At 34.1% G+C, this 20602-nt stretch overlaps 3 protein-coding genes across 7 annotated transcripts; all 3 read left to right on the top strand.

Moving 5' to 3' along the window:
* The first annotated feature begins 191 nt into the window (after window positions 1–191).
* Window positions 192–2502, top strand: LOC123007308 (acidic leucine-rich nuclear phosphoprotein 32 family member A). The gene is made up of 5 exons (XM_044402538.1): window positions 192–423; window positions 550–713; window positions 765–977; window positions 1182–1447; window positions 1495–2502. Exons 1-5 carry the CDS (start codon window positions 376–378, stop codon window positions 1539–1541), a joined length of 738 nt encoding a protein of 245 aa, XP_044258473.1. The 5' UTR covers window positions 192–375; the 3' UTR covers window positions 1542–2502.
* A 746-nt stretch (window positions 2503–3248) lies between these two features.
* Window positions 3249–13866, top strand: LOC123006958 (amphiphysin). Its single transcript, XM_044401918.1, has 8 exons — window positions 3249–3543; window positions 9454–9589; window positions 9642–9832; window positions 9884–10156; window positions 12144–12306; window positions 12425–12718; window positions 12794–12936; window positions 12988–13866. Exons 1-8 carry the CDS (start codon window positions 3475–3477, stop codon window positions 13066–13068), a joined length of 1350 nt encoding a protein of 449 aa, XP_044257853.1. The 5' UTR covers window positions 3249–3474; the 3' UTR covers window positions 13069–13866.
* A 579-nt stretch (window positions 13867–14445) lies between these two features.
* On the top strand, window positions 14446–20366 carry LOC123007222 (G protein alpha q subunit). Of its 5 annotated transcripts, none has more exons than XM_044402388.1 (9): window positions 14446–15047; window positions 15198–15382; window positions 15597–15751; window positions 17521–17649; window positions 18524–18653; window positions 18704–18857; window positions 18910–19017; window positions 19346–19447; window positions 19531–20366. In XM_044402388.1, the coding sequence occupies exons 1-8, from the start codon at window positions 14924–14926 to the stop codon at window positions 19426–19428; spliced, it is 1068 nt and encodes a 355-aa protein (XP_044258323.1). In that variant the 5' UTR covers window positions 14446–14923; the 3' UTR covers window positions 19429–19447; window positions 19531–20366. The 5 variants fall into 5 exon arrangements, with proteins under 5 accessions (XP_044258323.1, XP_044258321.1, XP_044258324.1 ...); XM_044402386.1 differs by lacking the exon at window positions 17521–17649 and adding an exon at window positions 17844–17972 and having other exon boundaries at window positions 14466–15047; XM_044402389.1 differs by lacking the exons at window positions 18910–19017; window positions 19346–19447 and adding exons at window positions 17844–17972; window positions 19104–19211 and having other exon boundaries at window positions 14470–15047.
* The last annotated feature ends 236 nt before the right edge of the window (window positions 20367–20602 follow it).

The raw sequence follows: 20602 nt of genomic DNA, 5'->3' as shown, positions 1-20602 counted from the left end.
ATTTTTCCTTCCCCAGATCACATTACAACTCTCCCTAAATCATCCCCACGTGCTACAATCCGCCCCCGGTGACTCCTATAACCCCCACAGAGCCAAAAATGTGGCTTCTGTCATTCCTAACCTCACAAATCCCAAGCCTCCCATTGGCCGGCAAATCTCCCGCCAGCGCATCCATTGTGTTATTGTAGGTACCCCTCTAGCGGAGCATTGCGATGCCATGAACGCTGTGGCGGCTAATCGATGAGTTCTTGTCCACTGTCTTCGCGTTCGCGGTTTGAAAGTGGTGATTTTTCACGATTTAAAGGTTGCCTTGTATGAGATTAGTGCGGCGTCGGCGGATTTTGCTCGCTTTGTCCAGTGGATAAAAGTTTCGCGATGGAAAAACGCATAGAACTCGAAAAACGGGGGAGAAATCCGGACGAGGTAAGTGCTTGCGAGGTGGCGATGAGGCGTACCACACATGTGCTTGGCGAGGGCTGTGAAGCCTTCTTTTGGGGCCCTCGCTACGACCCAATATGGCTGTTTCGGAACTGAATGCTTTTTTCGCAGATTAAAGAACTTAATCTTGATAACTGCCGGAGTACCAGCATCATAGGACTTACAGACAAGTTTTGCAACTTGGAAACCTTGTCACTTATCAATGTGGGGCTCACTTCCCTCAAAGGATTCCCAAAACTTCCAAATCTTAAAAAACTAGAACTAAGTGACAACAGGTATTTGTATTGATAAAACTTAGGACCAGAAATCAATGGGGGCCTTTCTAGGATAAACAATGGACTCAATTTATTGGAAACAAGTCCGAAATTAACACATCTCAATTTAAGTGGCAACAGAATCAAAGATTTAGCGACGCTTGAACCATTAAAGAATTTCAAACATCTCAAAAATCTTGATCTCTTCAACAATGAAGCTACAGCTGTAGAAAACTACAGGGAGAAAATTTTCAAAATGATTCCAAGCCTTAAATATCTCGACGGGTAAGTCATCCATCTCTTACACTCATTTTTCTACTTGAATTAAAAATTGAAACGGCCATTTTGGTCTCACAAGTCTAATAAAGAAATTTCTGCATTTCATTGCATCATTCTCCAAATTTTTCTTATCACAATAAATTGGGTTTTTAAGAACGAAGTAAAGAGCAATTGTAATAAATTGTCGTTTGTAATGTTCGTTGTGTTTAGATTTGATGCAGAAGAGCGCGAGGCCGAAGACACCGACGGCGAAGAGGAGGTGAACGGCAACGACGACGACTCTGAAGAAGAGGGAACATCTGAAGAAGATGAAGATTTGGATGAGAGCGTGGGTTTGGGCGCTGTGTATTCGGAAAACCTGGATGAACTGTCAGACGAGGGTGATTATGAGGCTGGTGAGGAGGAAGAGGATGAAGATGGTATTGAGGAGGAGGAAGAAGAGGAGACTGTGGAGGAAGATGCACAATCACCTGATGGTAACTATTTGTTGTTGTTTGGATTTTGTTTAACGTGTTTTTTAAAGTTTCAAGGGGTAAAAAGAGAAAACACGAAGACGGTGAGGGCAATTAAAATGTGTTATACTGTAGTGATATGAACTATTGACCAATGATTGTGTCTCCATTTTGTGAGAAGAGACGTCACCCCTGGCTGTGGTATCATACTTTACAAAAATCAGATTACTGATACTATAATATGCTAAATTGATATTCTAAATTTGGGAAAAAATTCAGTGGTAGTTTTATTATAGTTGTAAAGTATTTCCTTGTAGCAGCCAGTTGTTGTTAATGTAAGTCAATGATGGAATATATTTTGTACAGGAACACTTGTTCCAATATAGATTATATGTATTAGTAGTTTAGTACGTTTGCATAGCTAAGTTATTGGTTTTTTACTTTTTGTTATTTTTTTAAACATGGTAGGTCAATAAACTTCATTTGATAAGAATTTCATAATTTAATGCACTTTGCAAAATAATAACACTTGAGTGAAGTTTATTGTTAATGTTAAGGCTATGTTGACGTCTTTTTGTTAATGGTATTACAGCTAGGAGTCATAATAGACAGAAAAACGAAAATAAAATATATACAGTACAAAATTTTTAAACATTTTATACATTTTAGTATTAATCTGCAAAAAAGATTTTTTAATATTGTCTGTTATGAAGCCTTCTGTATCAAATTTAACTTATATATAGATATGGATATCAAAACTATATTTCTAATTGGGGAATTTCTTAAGCATTAAAACAAGAGAAAAATATTTTTTTCACTCGTAATATTGTTTTTTCAGACATTTTAGAACCATTTCTTTGCATAAAGACTAGTGGAATTAAAATACAATTTTTTATATGTATTGTAACATCACAGATAAAATGCTCAACAATTCCTTAATTATTGGTATTTTGTTGTTACTTATTAAATCTATTCTCAGATTTTAAAATATAGATCTTTCAATGATTAGTGGAATATGCTATATCTTGTGTAATGGATAATCTCTTGTAATTTCAGTTAAATACACAGTTTAGTATAAACCTTTTTTTACCTCACACTCATCAAACATAAGAAAAAAATCGGAAATTATTGTTACGTTTATTTATCCAATAAATTCAGCCTGACGATTGCCACACTTCCGACCTTGTTACTTCAAAATTTATTGGAATAGTCCGCGTAAAGAATAATAGTCAAACAAATCGCACTAAAACTAACTTCCTTGTTACTTAATTTGTCGATTTTAATTAAAAAAGTAGGTGGATTGACGCAGTTTGCCACACCCATCGCTTCTACAACAATTTTAGAAAAAGAGGCGCCATTTTGGTCCCAAAAGTAGACCAAAGACATGAGCTGTGGAATACCAAACAATAAACCAACTCAAGGTCATGTTTAGTTAAAAGAAAAATAAAACAGCTATGAATAATAATAACTAATTTGTCACAGGTCTTAATTGTTTCCATAACTGGCCAAAAAATAATATAGTCGATCGAGTTTTGTTAAGAATGTGGAATATCACGAATGGAATGTTGATTGTATTGCAACCTGAAGTGGAATCCTATTGATTGGACATATCTACTGTTGATTTAATTCTTCTGTAGGTCATGACCTTGACCTGTCACACAAATTGGTTTCCTGTTTCAGTCAAGCAGTTGGTTGAGGCGTTTTTATTTGAAAGTTGAGTGGTGGGGAGTGAATGTTTGGTGTGTTTTTTGGTCCACTGTGTATATGGGTGTTAGTTCTTCGGCATCGAGTACGTCTGCGCCCCCTACCGCCGCCCGCTTCAGTCACTTCGACTTCAACCTGTTTTACCTACACAAGTTCCCAGACGTTTATTTCATCCTGAAATGTACTAAAATAATATGCGGCTAAAGCTAGAGCTAAAAGTAATACAGTGGATGAGACAGTCGCGGTAGTCGTTGTGCTTACATCACAAGGGACAAAACAAGAAAAAAGTAAAAAGTGTGAGTGAAAGAGTGCAAATTCTGGGCGGACCATTTTCAAAATTCAAAGAAATGGCAGAAAGTCGAGGCTCTTTATTGGCCAAGTCCGTGCAGAAACATGCAGGAAGAGCCAAGGAGAAGGTCAGTGACTTTTTTCCCAGTTAGGTTATGTCCTTTGCCCCGAAATCCAGTGGGAGTATCGGCCACTTGTTGAGGTGTTGTTTAATTAAAATTACCTTGAAGTTACGTGTGCAAACACGAAATAAATAATCCCGTGGCACCGAGATATACAACTTGTAAATTTCGGAAAATCGGTCGAAAATATTCCCAACCGCGCGCCCACGGCCGTTTCGGTCCCCAAATAAGCGCATTTCGTGCGAATTCCCACCGAAAAAGTAGCGCATCTTCGTGAATTTATTCGTAAAATTCGCCGCGGGCTCAGCGACCATTTTTTTCCATGTTTATATCCTACTTTCCCGCAAAGTGGGCCAGACCTTTCAGGGGCCGCTTTTTACGGCATTTACTCAATGAAAATACGATTTTAAGTCAATTCGAGCCATCTATTTTTATTTGAGATTCGCGTAACTTCAGCAATAGTTGACCGAGCAATCCAAATAAAATAGCCAGGCCTTAGAATAGCACGTCTTGGCACTTGCTACCAGCCACACAGGAATTTTCTGACACACCGCAAACTAAAAGATAACATTTCAAAGTTAAGTACAATGCGGTGTTGAAGCACGTTGTGTAATCGGGACCAGCGCCTTCGCCCCAAAAACCCCCTTTTCGCATTCTTTTCCGTCAAAATTCCTATGGGTGCTATGATCCCATAATTATTGGATCATTACTTATTGTCAAAATTGGTAACCATGGAAACCAATTACATTGGTTACCAATTTTGACAATGTAACTAATGTAATTGGTTTCCATGATTATCAATTTTGACAATAAATTTGACAAATGAAATAGAATGTATTTTTAAAACTATCGAATTCGAGGTGAAGTCTCGAGTATCTAATTTGTTTCAAAATTAGAAACGAATTTTAAGTGATTAGTCATGTAAACAAACGTGTTTTATTTAATCTTTGTTTTCCTCTTTTGATATGGAAATTTACTAATTCTTTTCGTCTTATTTTGATCTAAATCCAGTAAAGAATTCGATTGAAGGAGCCTAATTTATAAAATTGTTAAAAGTGAGTTGGGACATGTGCCAACATCAGTGACAAACAATGCAGTTTTACTAAAATAATTTTCTAAGTTGATAACTTTTGTTCAATTCCACGTTAATAAGTTATTACCTATTATTTTTACATACTTTTGTGTAATTTTTAAAGATATTACATCACAACACCTGACGCATAAAAACAAACAGAGATTTTCCGAGTATAATAAAATTTGGAACAGGTTAAAAATTATTAAAGCAAAATAATTTATTGTTGTATAATGTGTTACTTCAAATATTACAGTGGTCAGCAAATGGTTTCATTTTATGGTTGTGGTAATTAGAGTATAAAGTTCTATCCAGTTGTACTCGAATTTTGGATTTCAAAAATCTAGTACGTAGTGTAAAATTTGAAGCTTTTCAAAATCTTCTTTAAAAGTCAATGTCATCACTCTGTTTATTTTTATTTAAACTAGAAATTATTTTTATAAAATTTTTATTCAAATCATACTTAAATAAATAAATATCATGTGTTGACTTAAATTTCTGATCAAAGTGGTCCATGATTTTGAATTTCAGTTGGCAAAATTGAGTAATGTGGAGACAGAAGCTATGACAAATTGACAATTGAAAATTCAGATTATTCAATGTAGCCAACTTATGTTCAATGTCATATGCCACTTTAACTGAAAATTGAATTGAACATGTTATGTTTGCACCAAAAGGACATTCCTTGTACAATATAGTGCTTTTTATCATTTTAGTAATTGTTAAATTTCGCAACAAAAATAACCATCCTTGATGTAAAACAGAATGTTGATTAAATAATAAATTATTTCTAATAAACTATGGTTTGAAGAAAGGTAGAAGGAGTATACATAGTGGATCCAAATGCATTAGTAATTTTTTTATTTTTGATCAATAAATACCTTTAATTATTATTAGTGCAACCGTAAACACTTAATTACCAAATTCAGAGTGCAAATCATTGTTGTCGTGACTTGTTGTGACAGTAAACTTACGTAATAGTTGTATTAAGGGCATAATAAGAGATTATGTCCCGAGGGAATGTTTAAAGCCCGACGTTAGGAGGGTTTTTAATTTCTTGAGGGCGATAATCGACAATTATGTCCGTGGTACATGAAACGTTTTATTTTATTTTGCTTTCCTTAAATAAAAATTTAATATTTACGTGTAAAAATCGAGATAAAATATAGTCGCTTATTTTGCCGTTGTTAAGGATGCCTAATATGATTCCATATGTTATAAAAAAAAGCCCAAGAACTATAAAAGCCAATTCATGCCCACTTTTGGATGCTTAGAAACAAGTTTATAATTCCAGAATCACTGTATTTATTAGATTGTTGATTAGCAAGTAAAAAAAATAAAATGGCAAAATGTTTTTTCCCCAAATGCACTTGTTTTTCATTTAATAAATTGCAGCTATTTCGTAAGCTCTTTCTTTGTGGTTTTCCACTCTATTTCACTCATTTCTAATATGCCAGTCTTGAACGGATTTTTTCAAAAATCTAAAAAATTGACTTATTAGCACTAATCAAGACTGACCTATTCCAATCTAGACTAGGACAATTTTTTTTTATTAACGTCTAGACATGGTCCGTTAAAACCATTAAATCATTTACAGAATTCAAATTTTTCGTTAAAAATTGATAAATGTCGGCGAATTGTTGGTCGTTCAAGTGTATAATAACAATATCATTATGCATACCACAGTAATAAGAGTAAATGGCAAATCGAAAGTGATTATTTTTAACGTTAGAATAATTCTTGTATAAACTGTTAGATTTAAATACAGTTAGTTGTAATGCGGGTGTTTGTATCGCTTGCAAGTTATTTAAAAATAACGAAAAGAGGGCAAAAATTTTTAAACTTGAGTACTTCCGACAGAAGTTTTGGAAATAATCCAAATTGAAAAAAAACTGAACTTTTTTTAAAGTAATTAATGAATGACGTTTATATTCGACTTTGTATTGTACAGTTGCATTAGCATTACTCGACCTGACATGCAAATGTGTGACAAAGTAATTACGCAGTAGTAGAAAAAATACAGAATGTGTGTTAAACACAAATAAAACATTTTGCAATCTGAAGATTGTAGAGTGACGCAGGACCTTTGAAGGAATCCGAAGACGTTTGAGAGAAATTGTAAGAAACGTGAAATGTTAAATCCACGCGAGTGACCTTTCGAAGAGTGAAAATGTCCCGCAGCTATGCAGTTCTAACATTACACGAGGGCACAACAGGTCCGTTGCACACGCTCTACTAATTCCGGTCTGTCTTATATTCGTTCGGGGAACAATGGCCACAATTCGATTGTGTGATAAATCTTCACACATCTTCGCATTCCATCTGTGGTTGTGTTTCGTAAAACCTGCGGTGGGCTGAAGACCACTCACGCGCGCTAAGAATGGAAAGTAATGATTTTAAGGCGTGTGTGCGAACTGCGAAGAGGAAAAATTGTCGAATTGATGAATTCGTCGAGAAAGTGCAAATGTCAACATTCCTCTTCCAGTGTCATTGAAAATTATACAAAAGAAAAAAATCGCGATTACGTTCACCGAGTTGCATGTTTGCAATTATTTAAATGATAATTGTTGAAAGCAGGAAATTGTCCTGGAAAAGGCGTTATCGGTAAGACGGGTTGCGTTCCTCGAAATTAGAAAGCTGACGCACGGAATCGAATTATTTCCATAAAACTAGTTTTCGAGAGAGAATCTTCATCGTCGATTCAATTATTTTTCGGTGTTCTCACGACGGTATTTATAAGATTACAAAATTGGGTTAAGAGTCGACGTAAAAAGAAGTCGAGATCCTAATATTAGAAAATCGATTTTGGTGCATACGGGACAGAAATTTGCTTTTTTCCACCGAAGGTCACTTTTTATTCAAATTTATGCAAGTACTTTGCACAATAGTAATTAATTTAATGATAATGCCACGCCTTGAAGAAAATTTTGGCTTTGATTGTTGTATGTGAAAGCCAATTGTTATATAAGAAAATCATCCAAGTAAATTGGGGACAAAGATTGCAACTTCCGCAAAAATATAATCAAAATGACTAAGAAAAAAAAAAACAAATTAGCTATCGAGAACTTATACAAAATCAAATCTAACAATTTCATTATCAAATTGTTGATTTGTGTTATTAAATTCTAGAAATATTTGATAAATTGATTTGTTCGTTACAATGTTATAAATTACCAAGAAATTCAGTTATTCGCGAGGTTATTCGTATTTCGTACACAATGTGTTTCATTGAGAATTTTTCTAACATTAATAAGAAAAATACGCTTAGTATTATGTAGATAGAAGAAATGCGAATTTCATACAGCTTCATTTTGTTCCCTCGTTTTTAACTAATAATCTGGCACTCCGAAATAAAATACATAAAATATTTTTACTTTTAAAATAAACTGGAATTAAATGAATTGAATATTAAATATAATATTTGACATTATTTGACAAAATCATTTTCTTGTGTTATTATTAATTTAGTCTGTTGGAAGGAAACTATCGTATGCACCTCTGCATCGTTAATTCGTCGAAAGAGGGATCCTCCGGATTAAAATAGTTGAAGCGCTATTAACCTAAGCAGTTGATGCGCCTAAATCTATATAAAAAAAAAATAGTTGTTTATTTTCTTGATACATTAACTAAAATATTTAAGTTCGTTAATGTTCCAGCTAATACCGTGTTTTCATCATTTAACTTTGTGATAACAGTGTCCTGTGTCCCAGTTAAATGGGCAACATTGAATTTAGACAGAAGTATGAAGTTGTTGCTATATTATTGAATGTTGCCAACTTAATTTCAAAAGAACAGGTCAGTTTGATCAGAAATGTATATGTTTTGTTATTATTTTAAGAAATTAATGTAAAAACGAAATTGGGGCGTGGAAAAATATGTCCTAATAATATATTCTTCATTTTTCCATTAATTGTCCGATTGATAAGAGGGTTTTTGCATAATAATTGTTTATTAAGTTTTACTTGACAATACCAATTCGAAACAGATTTTAGACTCGACTTTCAGTTTTTTGCATATTTAGGGATTTTGCGTATGTAAATGGAATAAATTGTAAGGATTCTGCTGGCAGCGTTTTTGACTTTCCGAGCTTCTCGGAAGCCCTAAAACTCGAGTCGATTAAAATTTAATCGCTGGAAGTTTAATCATTTGTTTTAATGTTCATAAATAGTGATATGGTGTCGGGGTGAATACATAACCACGAAATGAATCACTTGGGAGCCAGCGGTGATATAATTTAAAAAGGTCACACTTCGCATTAGCACAGAATCTATAATTTTATAAAACATTTTTTAAGGTAAATAACCTTCATCGCTCTCTTTTATTTCGATTTTTTTCGAGCAGACGAAATGAATGTGATAATATTTAATTCAATTATCAATTCAGTGGCATTGCATAATACATTTTGAGCGGAAAGTGTCTATTGAGCACATTGTGTAACACAAAAACGTCATTGTGTTTGAAATAAAAAATATCAAGTCGGAGTTAATGCATCAGACTGAGTCTATTTCCATAACGTAAATAAATAGTTTTTTGATGAAACTGCAATAATTACAATTTGACGTCACGTCCAGTTCCAAAATCAACAAATAATCGAAAATTCGCAGCGGAAATCGATGTTTTATAGGGTGATGAACTTCGCAGTATTAACCACTCGATTTATTTCGGTAATAAGTGCACTTTTAGCGCAGAGTCTTGCCGACCTTGGTGTATTTCGGCGGCTGAAATTACTTCAAAAATAGATTTTTCGCAAATTTGACACAATTTGCGGTCACTCGGTGTTGATAATAACCGATTTGATGGCAGGAATAACGTGTTAATATCAATCGTTAAATTTCTGTTTACAGATATTGCAAAATCTTGGAAAGGTCGACCGGACGGCGGATGAAATCTTCGACGAGCATTTGCAGAATTTTACAAGACAGCAAAACGCAGCCAATAGGATACAGAAAGAATTCAACAACTACATAAGGTGTATACGAGGTAAATGAGAAGGTTTTTCTCTCTCAATTTGTACATTTTTGGGATTTTTCAGCTGCACAAGCGGCTTCGAAATCACTCCTCGAAGCTATCGGTGAGACCTACGAGAGTCAATGGACTGGTCACGATCTTCTATATGTCCAAACACAACAAATCGACATGTTGTGGCAAGATTTTAGTCATAAATTGGCCGATCAAGTGCTGCTTCCATTGAACACCTACCAGGGTCAATTCCCGGAAATGAGAGTCAGTTGGAATTTGTGAGTTAGGTCCAAATAACCATTTTTTTTATTGTAGAAAAAAATCGACAAGAGGGGTAGGAAATTGGTAGATTTCGACAGTCAAAGGCACAGTTTTCAAGCACTACAAACAAATATGAAAAAACGGGACGATGCGAAAATTGCAAAAGGACGCGAGCAGTTAGAAGAAGCCAAAAGGACTTACGAAATGTTAAATTCAGAATTGCACGATGAGCTTCCAGCGCTTTATGATTCCAGGATATTGTTTTATGTGACGAATTTGCAGTCGCTTTTTAATGCCGAACATGTTTTCCATTCGGAGGCGTCGAAAGTAAGTCGCAATTCAATGAAATTAGAGAAAATGCCACGTTTCCTCGTCGAAATTCGAGGTGTTAACAATTTTTATTTTATTTTTTTCGGAATAGTGAAAATTTTGTGACGTATTTCAATTTTCGAAACAATAGTGTTTGCGCAAATTAGTTTTATCAAAGTTTTATCAACAGTAACAACTATTTTAAGTCATCTTACGCTTTAAAATGTTACTCATTTATTTTTGCTTGCTGATTTTCATATTTTTTGAGAAAGTATTTATCAAATAATCTCAATGAAAAAAAAAATTCAAACATTATTTTTCTTTTGAAATTGATTTTTTAGGTCTAAAAATACCGATGGGAAATTGCTAACTGAAAAATTAGAAAAAAAAAATAAAATAAATAGTACTTAAAATGATAAAAAAGTATTTAATGAAATTAACAGGTGAATACACCTAACATTCGAAATATTGTCATTATTTATTCTAATCAAAAAATCAGAGTTACGATGTTGCTTTTTTTTAGCGAAATGTTTTTGCGTTACCAACTTTATATGTACATATTTTATCGACATAAAAAAATTATTTTCTTACATATATAGGGGTATTCCGTTGTTATTGTTACAAATTTAAATAGGTGTGATAGAATATTCAATAATAATCGAATAAATCAAAATAGTTAGGGTACTTTTTACCCTATACTCCCTCAGCTGTACCAAATTTTGTAATTTTATCTATAATATGGTTTCAGAAATATTTGGGTAAAACCCATTCAGGGGGTTTAGCTTCTTACATAGTATTTTTCGAATTATGTTTATAGGAATCTTTTGTCTTAAAATTGAATATTTTACCACCTGTGTAAATTTGTAACAATAAAAACGGAACACTCGGTATAGCACCGTGTTTCACATTTATAAAATGGACCTTAATATCAGAAAAGCGAAAAACAGAACATATTTCCAAATTTTTGGGGGTAAATGATTCTAAAAATCCTTTTTTTTGTTGAAATTTGCGTTATTTTTCGTCATCGTTTGATATACACTTCCAAAATAATAAGTAATAAGTAATAATAACAATAAATTATAAAAAATAACTATGTAGTAAAAATCGTAAAATTGACAATGAGAAGGAAAATGTAATTCAAATGGTTTCGTTTTTATCAAGTTTCGCATTTTCATAATTTGTCAATTAAAGGCCAAAAAAGTGTATTTTGTCTAATGTGACCAACTTTAGAAAATTCAAAATCATGACATTAATAAAAATAATTATTATAAATTTATTCCAGAACACAAAAAATAGATCTCACTAATGTATCATCTGTATAAAAATTTAAGTAAGAATATAGGATGCAAAATATTGACAGGAAAAACTAAAAACAATTTTTGGACCCTATTTAATCTAATAATAATATATTAATTTACCTATTGTTTTGTATTAATTTCATTTTTTTTTCTGCATGAATTGCTTTGAGAGTTTTTTCATTCTCTGCAGACATTTAAAAAAAGATTTTTAGGTAGGTATTTCTACTTTTAGTTGAGTTTTTTCACAATTGAAATGATGACAAAATGAAAACTTTAACTTGAAAGACACTTTGTTTTCGCTGCAAATGAAAATCTCAAAAAACTGGACACTTAGGTGTGTTCGTCTTGAAATCGGGACAAATCAGAACCCAAGTGTAAAACAGGATAAGACAATAAAATCCTAAACATGTCCTGGCAAAATCAGGACGGTTGGTCACCTTACTTTTGTCAAATTTTATTTTTTTTTACTCGTAGTGTGAAGTTTACTTTAGCTATCTATATTGTACTCAAGTAGAATATCCTGTCAACATAATCTGAATTTTAATTCGAAGCTATTTATTGTATCAATTCTTCAGTAATTAGAATTACTAAAAATTTGTTTGGATTGTTAAAAAAGATACAGGTTTGCAAACATTTTCAATTTAAATGAATAAAAAAAATCTGGAAATTTGAAATAATTGAATAATGAATAAATTATTTAATTTTAGATTTATGGCGAGCTAGAGGCAGTGGTCGATAAGCTAGCAACCGATAGTCAGCGAGGGTCATATAGTCTTAAAAAAACCAACGGCTCTAGCCTGCCTCGCCCGGCCGAGAAAAACTCATCACCTTTAATAATCAACAATATTTCGCCGATTTCATCACCTCATCGTAAGTAAATCGATAATTTTCATGTGCGACTTTCACAAAATTAATTGACTAATTTTTTGTTTTTTTTTTTTGTTTTATTTATATAACTAACAATTTCAATGTTGCGTGTGTTTTGCAGCCGAAGACCTTACACAATCCCCAACTAAAAAAGATCCACCTAAAAACGAAACGACGCAACTGTACGCTAATGATCCGACTCCAACAACTCCTCCCAAATCAAACTCAACTCCGACAACTCCCGTCGAACTTGTAACTCCTCCCGCGAAAACCACTCCTCCTGAAATAAACGGAGAGGCAACTCCCGATGGTAAAACTCCCTCCCAAGAACCTAGCGCCCCTGCTAATGAGAAAGCCAGTATTAACAATGCCCAAAACAATAAAAATGTCCAGGAGTTGTACGATATTCCAGTGGGTAAGTAGATAGTGCATGGTAGGGTTAGATTTAATGTAATGGTAACATTGAGACTGAGTTGGGGGAAATTTCTAGGTGCTAGTACTGATAATTTGCCACCAGGTGTCTTGTATAGAGTCAAGGCTACTTATAAATACAACAGGGAGGATGTTGATGAGTTGTCGTTTGACGTCGGGGAAATAATTCAAGTGGTGGAGTATGACGATCCAGAAGAACAGGTTTGTGGTATTTAGTGGTTTTGTTGATTATTTTTGTTTTTGTTTTTTAAGGAGGAGGGATGGTTAATGGGTTTAAAGGAAAATACCGGGGAAAAAGGAATGTTTCCAGCGAATTTCACGAGGCCACTCTAGACCAATGAGATTACGAGTGGGATCTGTCAAATACTAACAAAGGACTTCCAGGATAGTCCAATAAGAAGTGCCTTATGTGAATTTTTGTTTTATTTTTTTTACAATGCTCACTGTTAATTTATTCACTTATATACATGATATTATTTACAGATTTTATTCCTTGAGTTATAAAAAGATCTGAATTTAATTGGTAATTCGGTAATTAGTGTTAAGTACAAATCTGATATAATCAAATAATGCTTGCTCATGTATGCCTAAAATGGAACATTTCTTCTAATCAAATAATTATAGACTTAAGATTTACAATAATTTTAATGCATTTTTTTCCATACCAGCACTATGAACATTTTTTCCAGCCTAGTCATCAAAACACTGCTCAAATTTGATAATAAATTTCTACGGTTTGAAGCTAGTCACTTCTTGTAGATTCATTCGAGAAAATCGCATCAAGGTGTTTTTCGGGAACAATCAATTCAGGTGCCAAGGATAAGTGACGGAAATTTTGTAAATATTTACATTGTTAAAGTGATTAAAATAATTATGTTGTTGTTATCTTCTTCACATTTTTTCAAATGTTCATATTTGTGCCTTAACTATATTATATCTTGTTACTTTTGGTTACATTAGTTAGATCTGCTAATTCAGGCGAAGGAATGTTATGTGTAGTAAATATTCTTGTACAACAAATGTAACTTATTTTTACTCAGTTAATACGTTTTAATATTTTATTATTATTAACTAATTTTAAGTAGAGTGTATGTTCGGATTATGTTACAATAAAGATTAATTATTACGGTAGAGAATCTTTTTTCAAAACAGAAGTTTACAAACAGAACCTAATTCTCAATTTTAAATTTGGCGCTGCCAAAGTTTGGGGGACTTGGCGGAATTATGAAAATGCTGTCTTATCTTCTGTGTTTTGTATAAAACAATTCGGTGTTTTTATTATTATTATTATTACACTTATTTCTTGGTCTTCATAACCTAACCGTTTTTGTAAAATCCCTTAATACTATTATCAGTGTTGCCAACTGAAATTTCCAACGCCGTGCACAAAATTATCGAAAATGGGTAATTACAGTTGAGTGTTTTCACTTTTGTCGTAGTGGTCCACATAATTTCAAAAATTTTCATTTATACTGAATGCCTAATTAGATAAATAAGTTAAAAAGGCGAAAGAATCGATGACAGCTGTCAAATTTCGCTCATGTTTATTTCCGGACCAGCTTGTACCAGAAATTCAAGTTTTAGTGTAAGTAGTGGTGTTTTTGAGACAATAATGTGGCTGTGTGGGTCACAAGACGTGTAGTTTGTTGTTGTTTGGTTGTTGGTGTTGTTGAAAGTGTGTTAATTTTTAATTTAGTGTTTGATGTTTGAATGTGTAAATTTTGGCGCGCTTGTCGCACTTCCTGTTCTGCGTGCACGGTCTAGTCGTCTGGTACTACAGGGCAGCGCCATATTGACAAGAGGCGGCTGCTGTTTGCTGTGAAATGTGTTTCTAGTGAGGGTTTGAGGTGTTTCGGTGTCGTAGTCGTTGCGAATCGATGGACCGCAGGTCGTGCTATGGCTACGGTGTCGATCGGTCGAGGGGCTAGTGTCGTGTAGTGCGCCGTCGGGAGCCCGTCGTAACCTCGCCTAGCGCCGTCGAGGGCAGCCGCCCTAATCCCGCTCCGAAGGCCGTGGATGAGGCTTCGGCAATCCGCTTACTCTAACAGGATCAGCTTCAGCCCCGCTATAAGAGCATGCCGGCCCGACCCAAGCACCACACCCAGCCGACCGCGATGGGAACGCTCGCTCTCTAGGTGTGTGCAGGTCTAGTCGGCGTGGATGCGAGCTAAGGGGCCCCCCCAAGAGCATGACCATGCAGTGTTGCCAGTCGGATGAGGCTAGGGAACAGAAACGCATCAACGCTGAAATCGAAAAACAACTACGGCGAGATAAGCGAGATGCACGACGCGAACTCAAACTTTTGCTGCTTGGTGAGTTGCCCCAAAAAACAACTCGCCGTTAAAAATAAAACGAATCATCTTAGTTTTTACCCACTGTTTACAAGAAAACCTCCATTGCATTTGTTATTTTTACACTGCATATACAGAGTGGTTCCATTACTATTTCTGGTTTTATTACAGGCACAGGAGAATCTGGCAAATCCACATTCATTAAACAAATGCGAATCATTCATGGTGCTGGATACTCTGATGAAGACAAGAGGGGATTTATCAAATTGGTTTATCAGAACATCTTTATGGCCATGCAAAGCATGATTAAGGCTATGGATCTATTAAAAATTCAATATGCCGAGTCTTCCAGTCCAGTAAGCCTTTTTAATATCCTTTTTATATTTTAGTTTTTGAAGAACAGTGGTTCAACAACCTATGCTTGATGGACCTGTACGCGATTTTTACGTCTTCTCTATCGCTTAATGACCATAGTGTGTGACATAATCCCACTATGGGATTAGTTTTACATAATGTCGCTCATCCAATTTAATTCAATGTCAAGTGACCAATTTTCTTTAATTTTTTCAGGGAAAAGCCGAATTAATCAAGTCAGTCGATTACGAAACGGTAACAACATTTGAAAATCCATATGTAGACGCAATTAAAGATCTATGGAACGATGCCGGAATCCAGGAATGTTACGATCGTCGTAGAGAATACCAACTTACGGATTCTGCCAAATAGTAAGTGTATTTATCACTACTACAAATAGTGTAAAATACTCGAAACGAACGCTGTTTTAACAACTACACAATTATCACGAGTTTAGTTAAGGTTATGGAACGTAGATTGTAGATTTAACACATGCAAAAATTCAGGGTTTACGACGCGGAAAATCGGAGATTTTTTTTCGTGGTTTTATTTTAATTTGAGCGGTTTGTAGAGTAGGTGGCAATGTATTTGAAAAAGGAATTTCATGACCAAATGAATGTCAATAATTTTTGCTATATTTTAAAGATAAAATTCGTGAAATGCTGGAAACTTCGATTTTTAACGCAGGCTGTGACAGATGACTGATAGGTGGCGCGCTCCATCGGACAGCATGGTAATTACTCCATTTATGAATGAAATTACTAGCCGTAATAATTCAAACGACTACTCACTACTACTAATTGTTTTTACAGAAAAAAAATATTTTTTTATCTGACTGATGAAATAGCAAGATTTTAATGATAATGCTGGTCTACAATAATATAATTTGCTGATATACAAAATATGCCAAATTTTCTTCAGAACATTTGATAAGAGGGCTAATTTTCATTGGTGACCTTTATTACTTTTTATATTAGCACAAATGCTTTTATGCCTGATTTCATTAACGTTGCTTAATTGTAAGATATTATTAAAAGAAGCTAATGGAACGCAGTACAAAAAAAAAACAATAAACCCCGATAATCGACCAATAATCAAAAAATACTTGTAAATTATACCAAAAACACCCTCAAAGACAAGAAAGGCTACCAGTCTTAAATACCTTTTAATTGACCCAGTTTACATTGTAATGATTTTTTTACTTTTGTGTTGGTAATGATTAATGAAAAAATGAGATTGATGACTCACAAGATTTGGTTTGTGAATCCGATAATATAAACTGAGCTGCAATAAACTAAATTGATATTTGGAGGCGCCACTTTATGAAATCGTCTCCAAAGCCAACTTAAGCGTGGATTTTTGAAACAGTTTAATAGTATATTACAATACGAGTGGAGAAACTAAAGGTTTCACTCCACGGGTGTGACAGATTTACATACACTGCGTCAATTTTAAAACTTGCAATCGGCAAGTTCTCAATTGAAAAAGTTATTAATAATCACTCAAAACCGTTTTGGTGGTGCCTATGGGGAATTAAAATGACATGATAAGAGACACACTTCCACTCACCCTTAAATATAATAAAAAAAAATAAAATTTAACGGCTTCGTTTTTGAATAATTTAAAAAATGGCTTTACCAAATAGGCTGTTGTATGACAAGTGCTTGTTATGGACTTTCCAACGATGTATCGCAAGTAGAGTCGTGCCATTTAAAATTTTCAACTTAAGGTGGCTGTGGCTTGAAGGGTGGGTGGGTGTAGGAGCGTCACTTACCATGCCATTTTGATTCCCCCTAGAAACCACCGAAACGGTTTTGAGTGATTTTCAATAACTTTTTAGTTCTAGAGATGTTGCCGATTGCATGTTTTAAAATTGACACCCTGTATTAGGCGAAGCCGAGTATGGAGACACATTCGTGAGTGAATTAGTTTCCTAGGAGAAAAAAATTCGTTCACTATTTTAGTTTCTTTGTCTAGTTTTTTGTCCAGGTTGGAAACAGTGGTGATTGAACAAAAAATATGCGCAATTTATTGTTGACATTTATTTAATTTTGATAATTTGATAAGTGTCGGGAGGAAATAGTGGAATTTTGCCTCGGTTCGTTGTTTTGGTTGTGTAAAACCGGCCTGTGCGTTGCAGCTACTTGCAGGAGATAGACCGGGTCGCAGCGCCCGACTATCTGCCGACAGAGCAGGACATCTTGCGTGTGCGAGTGCCCACCACCGGCATCATAGAATATCCATTCGATCTGGACGAGATCAGGTTTAGGTACGGTTTCGGCATGTCGCGTTTGTCTTTTTATTTGTGGTGCCCACGTCTTTAATATATTACTTGTAGCACGGCGATTTCTTTTAATTTAATACATGTGTTTAAAAATTAACGGTTAAAGCACTCACTCTCTTTTTACAATTAGCTCTGGTCTGTGTTGTTGGCTGCATGTTGCATGCTTATGTTGGTTGCAGCTATCTTAGCGACTTGGAGCGAATAAGAGCTCCTGATTATCTACCCACCGAGCAGGACATCCTCAGGGCGAGAGCGCCTACGACAGGAATCATTGAATATCCTTTTGATCTCGACTCCATTATTTTTAGGTATGAGTATAACATTGAATTCAAATTTTTTTCAAAAAATCATTCGCGACATCGATGCGGGCTTTTTCAAAGGTCTAGTATACTTCTTTATTACGAGTTTTTTTTTTTACAAAATAAGTCATTATTTGTTTGATAAACAGATTTCTGTTCCACCTATTTTCCTAATTTTTGAAGCTTTACAACACTTGTATTTATAGGCGAATTTTTAAGTAAAGTCGGTCAGAAAACATTAAATCGAAATCAGGTAAAAATTTGTGTTTTATTTTTTATAAAGCTTTTGTATCATTTAGAAGCACTAACTGATTTTACGCAATTGGCTTTTGTTTATTTTTTATTTGTAGTGTGTTGCATGAATAAAGAAGTATTGAAAGATATTGCAGTTGTAGTGTAGCTTTCGTAATCACTTGTTTCACTAACAAATGTTTTATTCATTTTTTTTGTTAGTCTAGTAAATGATCTTAACAACAGGAATATAAAATTCTGTTGTTTATGATGCTACTGGACTAAACCTAAGTGAGACTAAATATTTATAAATTTGTTAAATGTTTCAGAATGGTTGATGTTGGAGGACAAAGGTCCGAAAGAAGGAAATGGATTCACTGTTTCGAAAATGTAACATCTATCATATTTTTAGTAGCTTTAAGCGAATACGACCAGATTCTATTCGAATCCGAAAATGAGGTAATTGATTTTGATGAATTTTTAACAAGTATTGATTTTGTGTTTGTTAGAATCGTATGGAAGAGTCGAAGGCACTCTTCAAAACCATCATAACATACCCATGGTTCCAGCACTCGTCTGTCATTTTATTTTTAAATAAGAAGGATCTACTTGAAGAAAAAATCATGTATTCTCATCTTGTAGATTATTTTCCAGAATACGATGGTAAGTAATTTTGTAACGATTTTAATTCCATGAAAAGAAAATGTTACTAAAGGGCCTAAACAGGATCATATTGCGGCGAGAGAATACATTTTGAAAAACTATATGCGTGAAAATCCCGATCCTGAACGCAGTTGTTACTCTCATTTTACAACAGCAACAGGTGCAATTTGCCTATTGCTAGTTTTGCTTATTAAAAAAAATGACCCTTTTAATATGTAGTTGTATCGCTAATTGTGTTTTGATTAGGCCTCCAACGAGATGCGATTGCAGCTAGGGAATTTATTCTCAGGATGTTTGTAGACCTCAACCCAGATAGCGAAAAAATCATATACTCACACTTTACATGTGCAACAGGTATTTTTAGTTTATGAAAAGTCGTCTCCTCTAAAGCTTCTGCTTTTCGCCTTAAACTAATATTTTTAATGGTTTTTAACGATCAATTTTGTTTCTTTGTGCATGCTTTCTTGTGGAATGTTTAAACATAACAGATACGGAAAATATTAAACTTGTGTTTTGTGCTGTTAAAGATACGATAATGCAGACAGCACTGAAAGAGTTTAATTTAGCTTAAATTTGCATGGAGGGTTAAGGTAAATTTTTGTTTTTTTTTCTTTGGCTTTGATGCTTGGCGGTGTTTTATCAGAGATGATGTAAAATAACTGGACTTTTTCAGACACTGAGAATATAAAGTTTGTATTTGCGGCTGTCAAAGATACGATACTGCAGTCAAATCTTCGCGAGTACAATTTGGTTTAGGAGAAGAAAATCGTGGTACGAGTCCGGATCACATCAGGAATAAACCAAGGACCCCAATTGTGATGTTATTCTAATTTACTGTCGATTAAATTTATTTGTGTCCAAGTGTGCGCTTAGCTTTGTGGCTGCGTTGGAGTAAATCTAGTGCCATTTTACTAGTAATGGTGTCCCTCGATGGATTAAAGCCAAAGTGTTTTTTTAACAGACTGCGAAAGCATTATGACTATGATTCATTACTATAAATAGTATTGTTATATATAATATATTAAATTAATGTAGAAATAGAATGTAAGAACACTAAACTTTTCCCCCATTATATTTGCAAATATTTTGAACATGTGCAGTTCTTAAGAGGCCGTCATAGCAGTTAAATTCATAGATAAAAAAAATCATTTTCAACAAAATATGATGCTTTTATTTGCATGAGTGTCGTCGTCTATCAGTCAGATTTTGTTATTTATCGCGATCACTATTTGACTGTTTCGACGGCATTACGTAATTCAAGACTGCCAATGTCTATGAAAGCTATTTGCAGCGAGAGAAATGTATTTGGAAAGCGATTAACTGGTCATAAAACTGTTAGTGGGCTTTCTTTGCGTATTGTTCCGTTAACTTACTATACTAATGGCAAATTTATAAACATATTATAGGAGCTTGGTTTTATGTGGGTAAATGAGCGGATGATTGTTTGAATGTTTGTGGCAATAGTAATTTGTAAATCATTTCTTGTCAAAAGTATAGATTTTTTCTGAATTCTTCAACTTTTATTTCACCAACATCCTTTCTCCACAACGATAATAGATTATTTAACTATAAAAAATTGTTTTTTCTGTTTTATTTCATAAAAATTACAAATTTTGAGGTATTGATTTTAATACTTTTCAAATGGGTTCATATTACCAATAATGCTATTAAATATTAATATAATTAAAAAAAATCCCATAAAATCAATAAATATTTTCGCGCTTTCCGGATTTCGGTTATTAACT

This window comes from Tribolium madens, unplaced genomic scaffold (assembly GCF_015345945.1).
Source record: "Tribolium madens isolate multiple individuals breed KSU strain unplaced genomic scaffold, Tmad_KSU_1.1 Scaffold_3;HRSCAF=73;Tcas5.2_LG2, whole genome shotgun sequence".
NCBI classification, from domain to species: Eukaryota; Metazoa; Arthropoda; class Insecta; order Coleoptera; family Tenebrionidae; genus Tribolium; species Tribolium madens.
This window is presented reverse-complemented; position numbering and strand designations above follow the sequence as displayed.

Excerpts from the sequence above, each read along its gene's own strand:
- LOC123007308 (XM_044402538.1), top strand. The coding sequence starts at position 376 with ATGGAAAAACGCATAGAACTCGAAAAACGGGGGAGAAATCCGGACGAG. Across the intron at positions 714-764 it reads CTAGAACTAAGTGACAACAG|GATAAACAATGGACTCAATT; the intron begins GTATTTGTATTG and ends GGGCCTTTCTAG. Across the intron at positions 1,448-1,494 it reads AGATGCACAATCACCTGATG|TTTCAAGGGGTAAAAAGAGA; the intron begins GTAACTATTTGT and ends TGTTTTTTAAAG.
- LOC123006958 (XM_044401918.1), top strand. The coding sequence starts at position 3,475 with ATGGCAGAAAGTCGAGGCTCTTTATTGGCCAAGTCCGTGCAGAAACAT. Across the intron at positions 12,307-12,424 it reads GCCGATTTCATCACCTCATC|CCGAAGACCTTACACAATCC; the intron begins GTAAGTAAATCG and ends TGTGTTTTGCAG. Across the intron at positions 12,937-12,987 it reads ATGACGATCCAGAAGAACAG|GAGGAGGGATGGTTAATGGG; the intron begins GTTTGTGGTATT and ends TTGTTTTTTAAG.
- LOC123007222 (XM_044402389.1), top strand. The coding sequence starts at position 14,924 with ATGACCATGCAGTGTTGCCAGTCGGATGAGGCTAGGGAACAGAAACGC. Across the intron at positions 15,048-15,197 it reads ACTCAAACTTTTGCTGCTTG|GCACAGGAGAATCTGGCAAA; the intron begins GTGAGTTGCCCC and ends GTTTTATTACAG. Across the intron at positions 19,212-19,530 it reads ACACTTTACATGTGCAACAG|ACACTGAGAATATAAAGTTT; the intron begins GTATTTTTAGTT and ends GGACTTTTTCAG.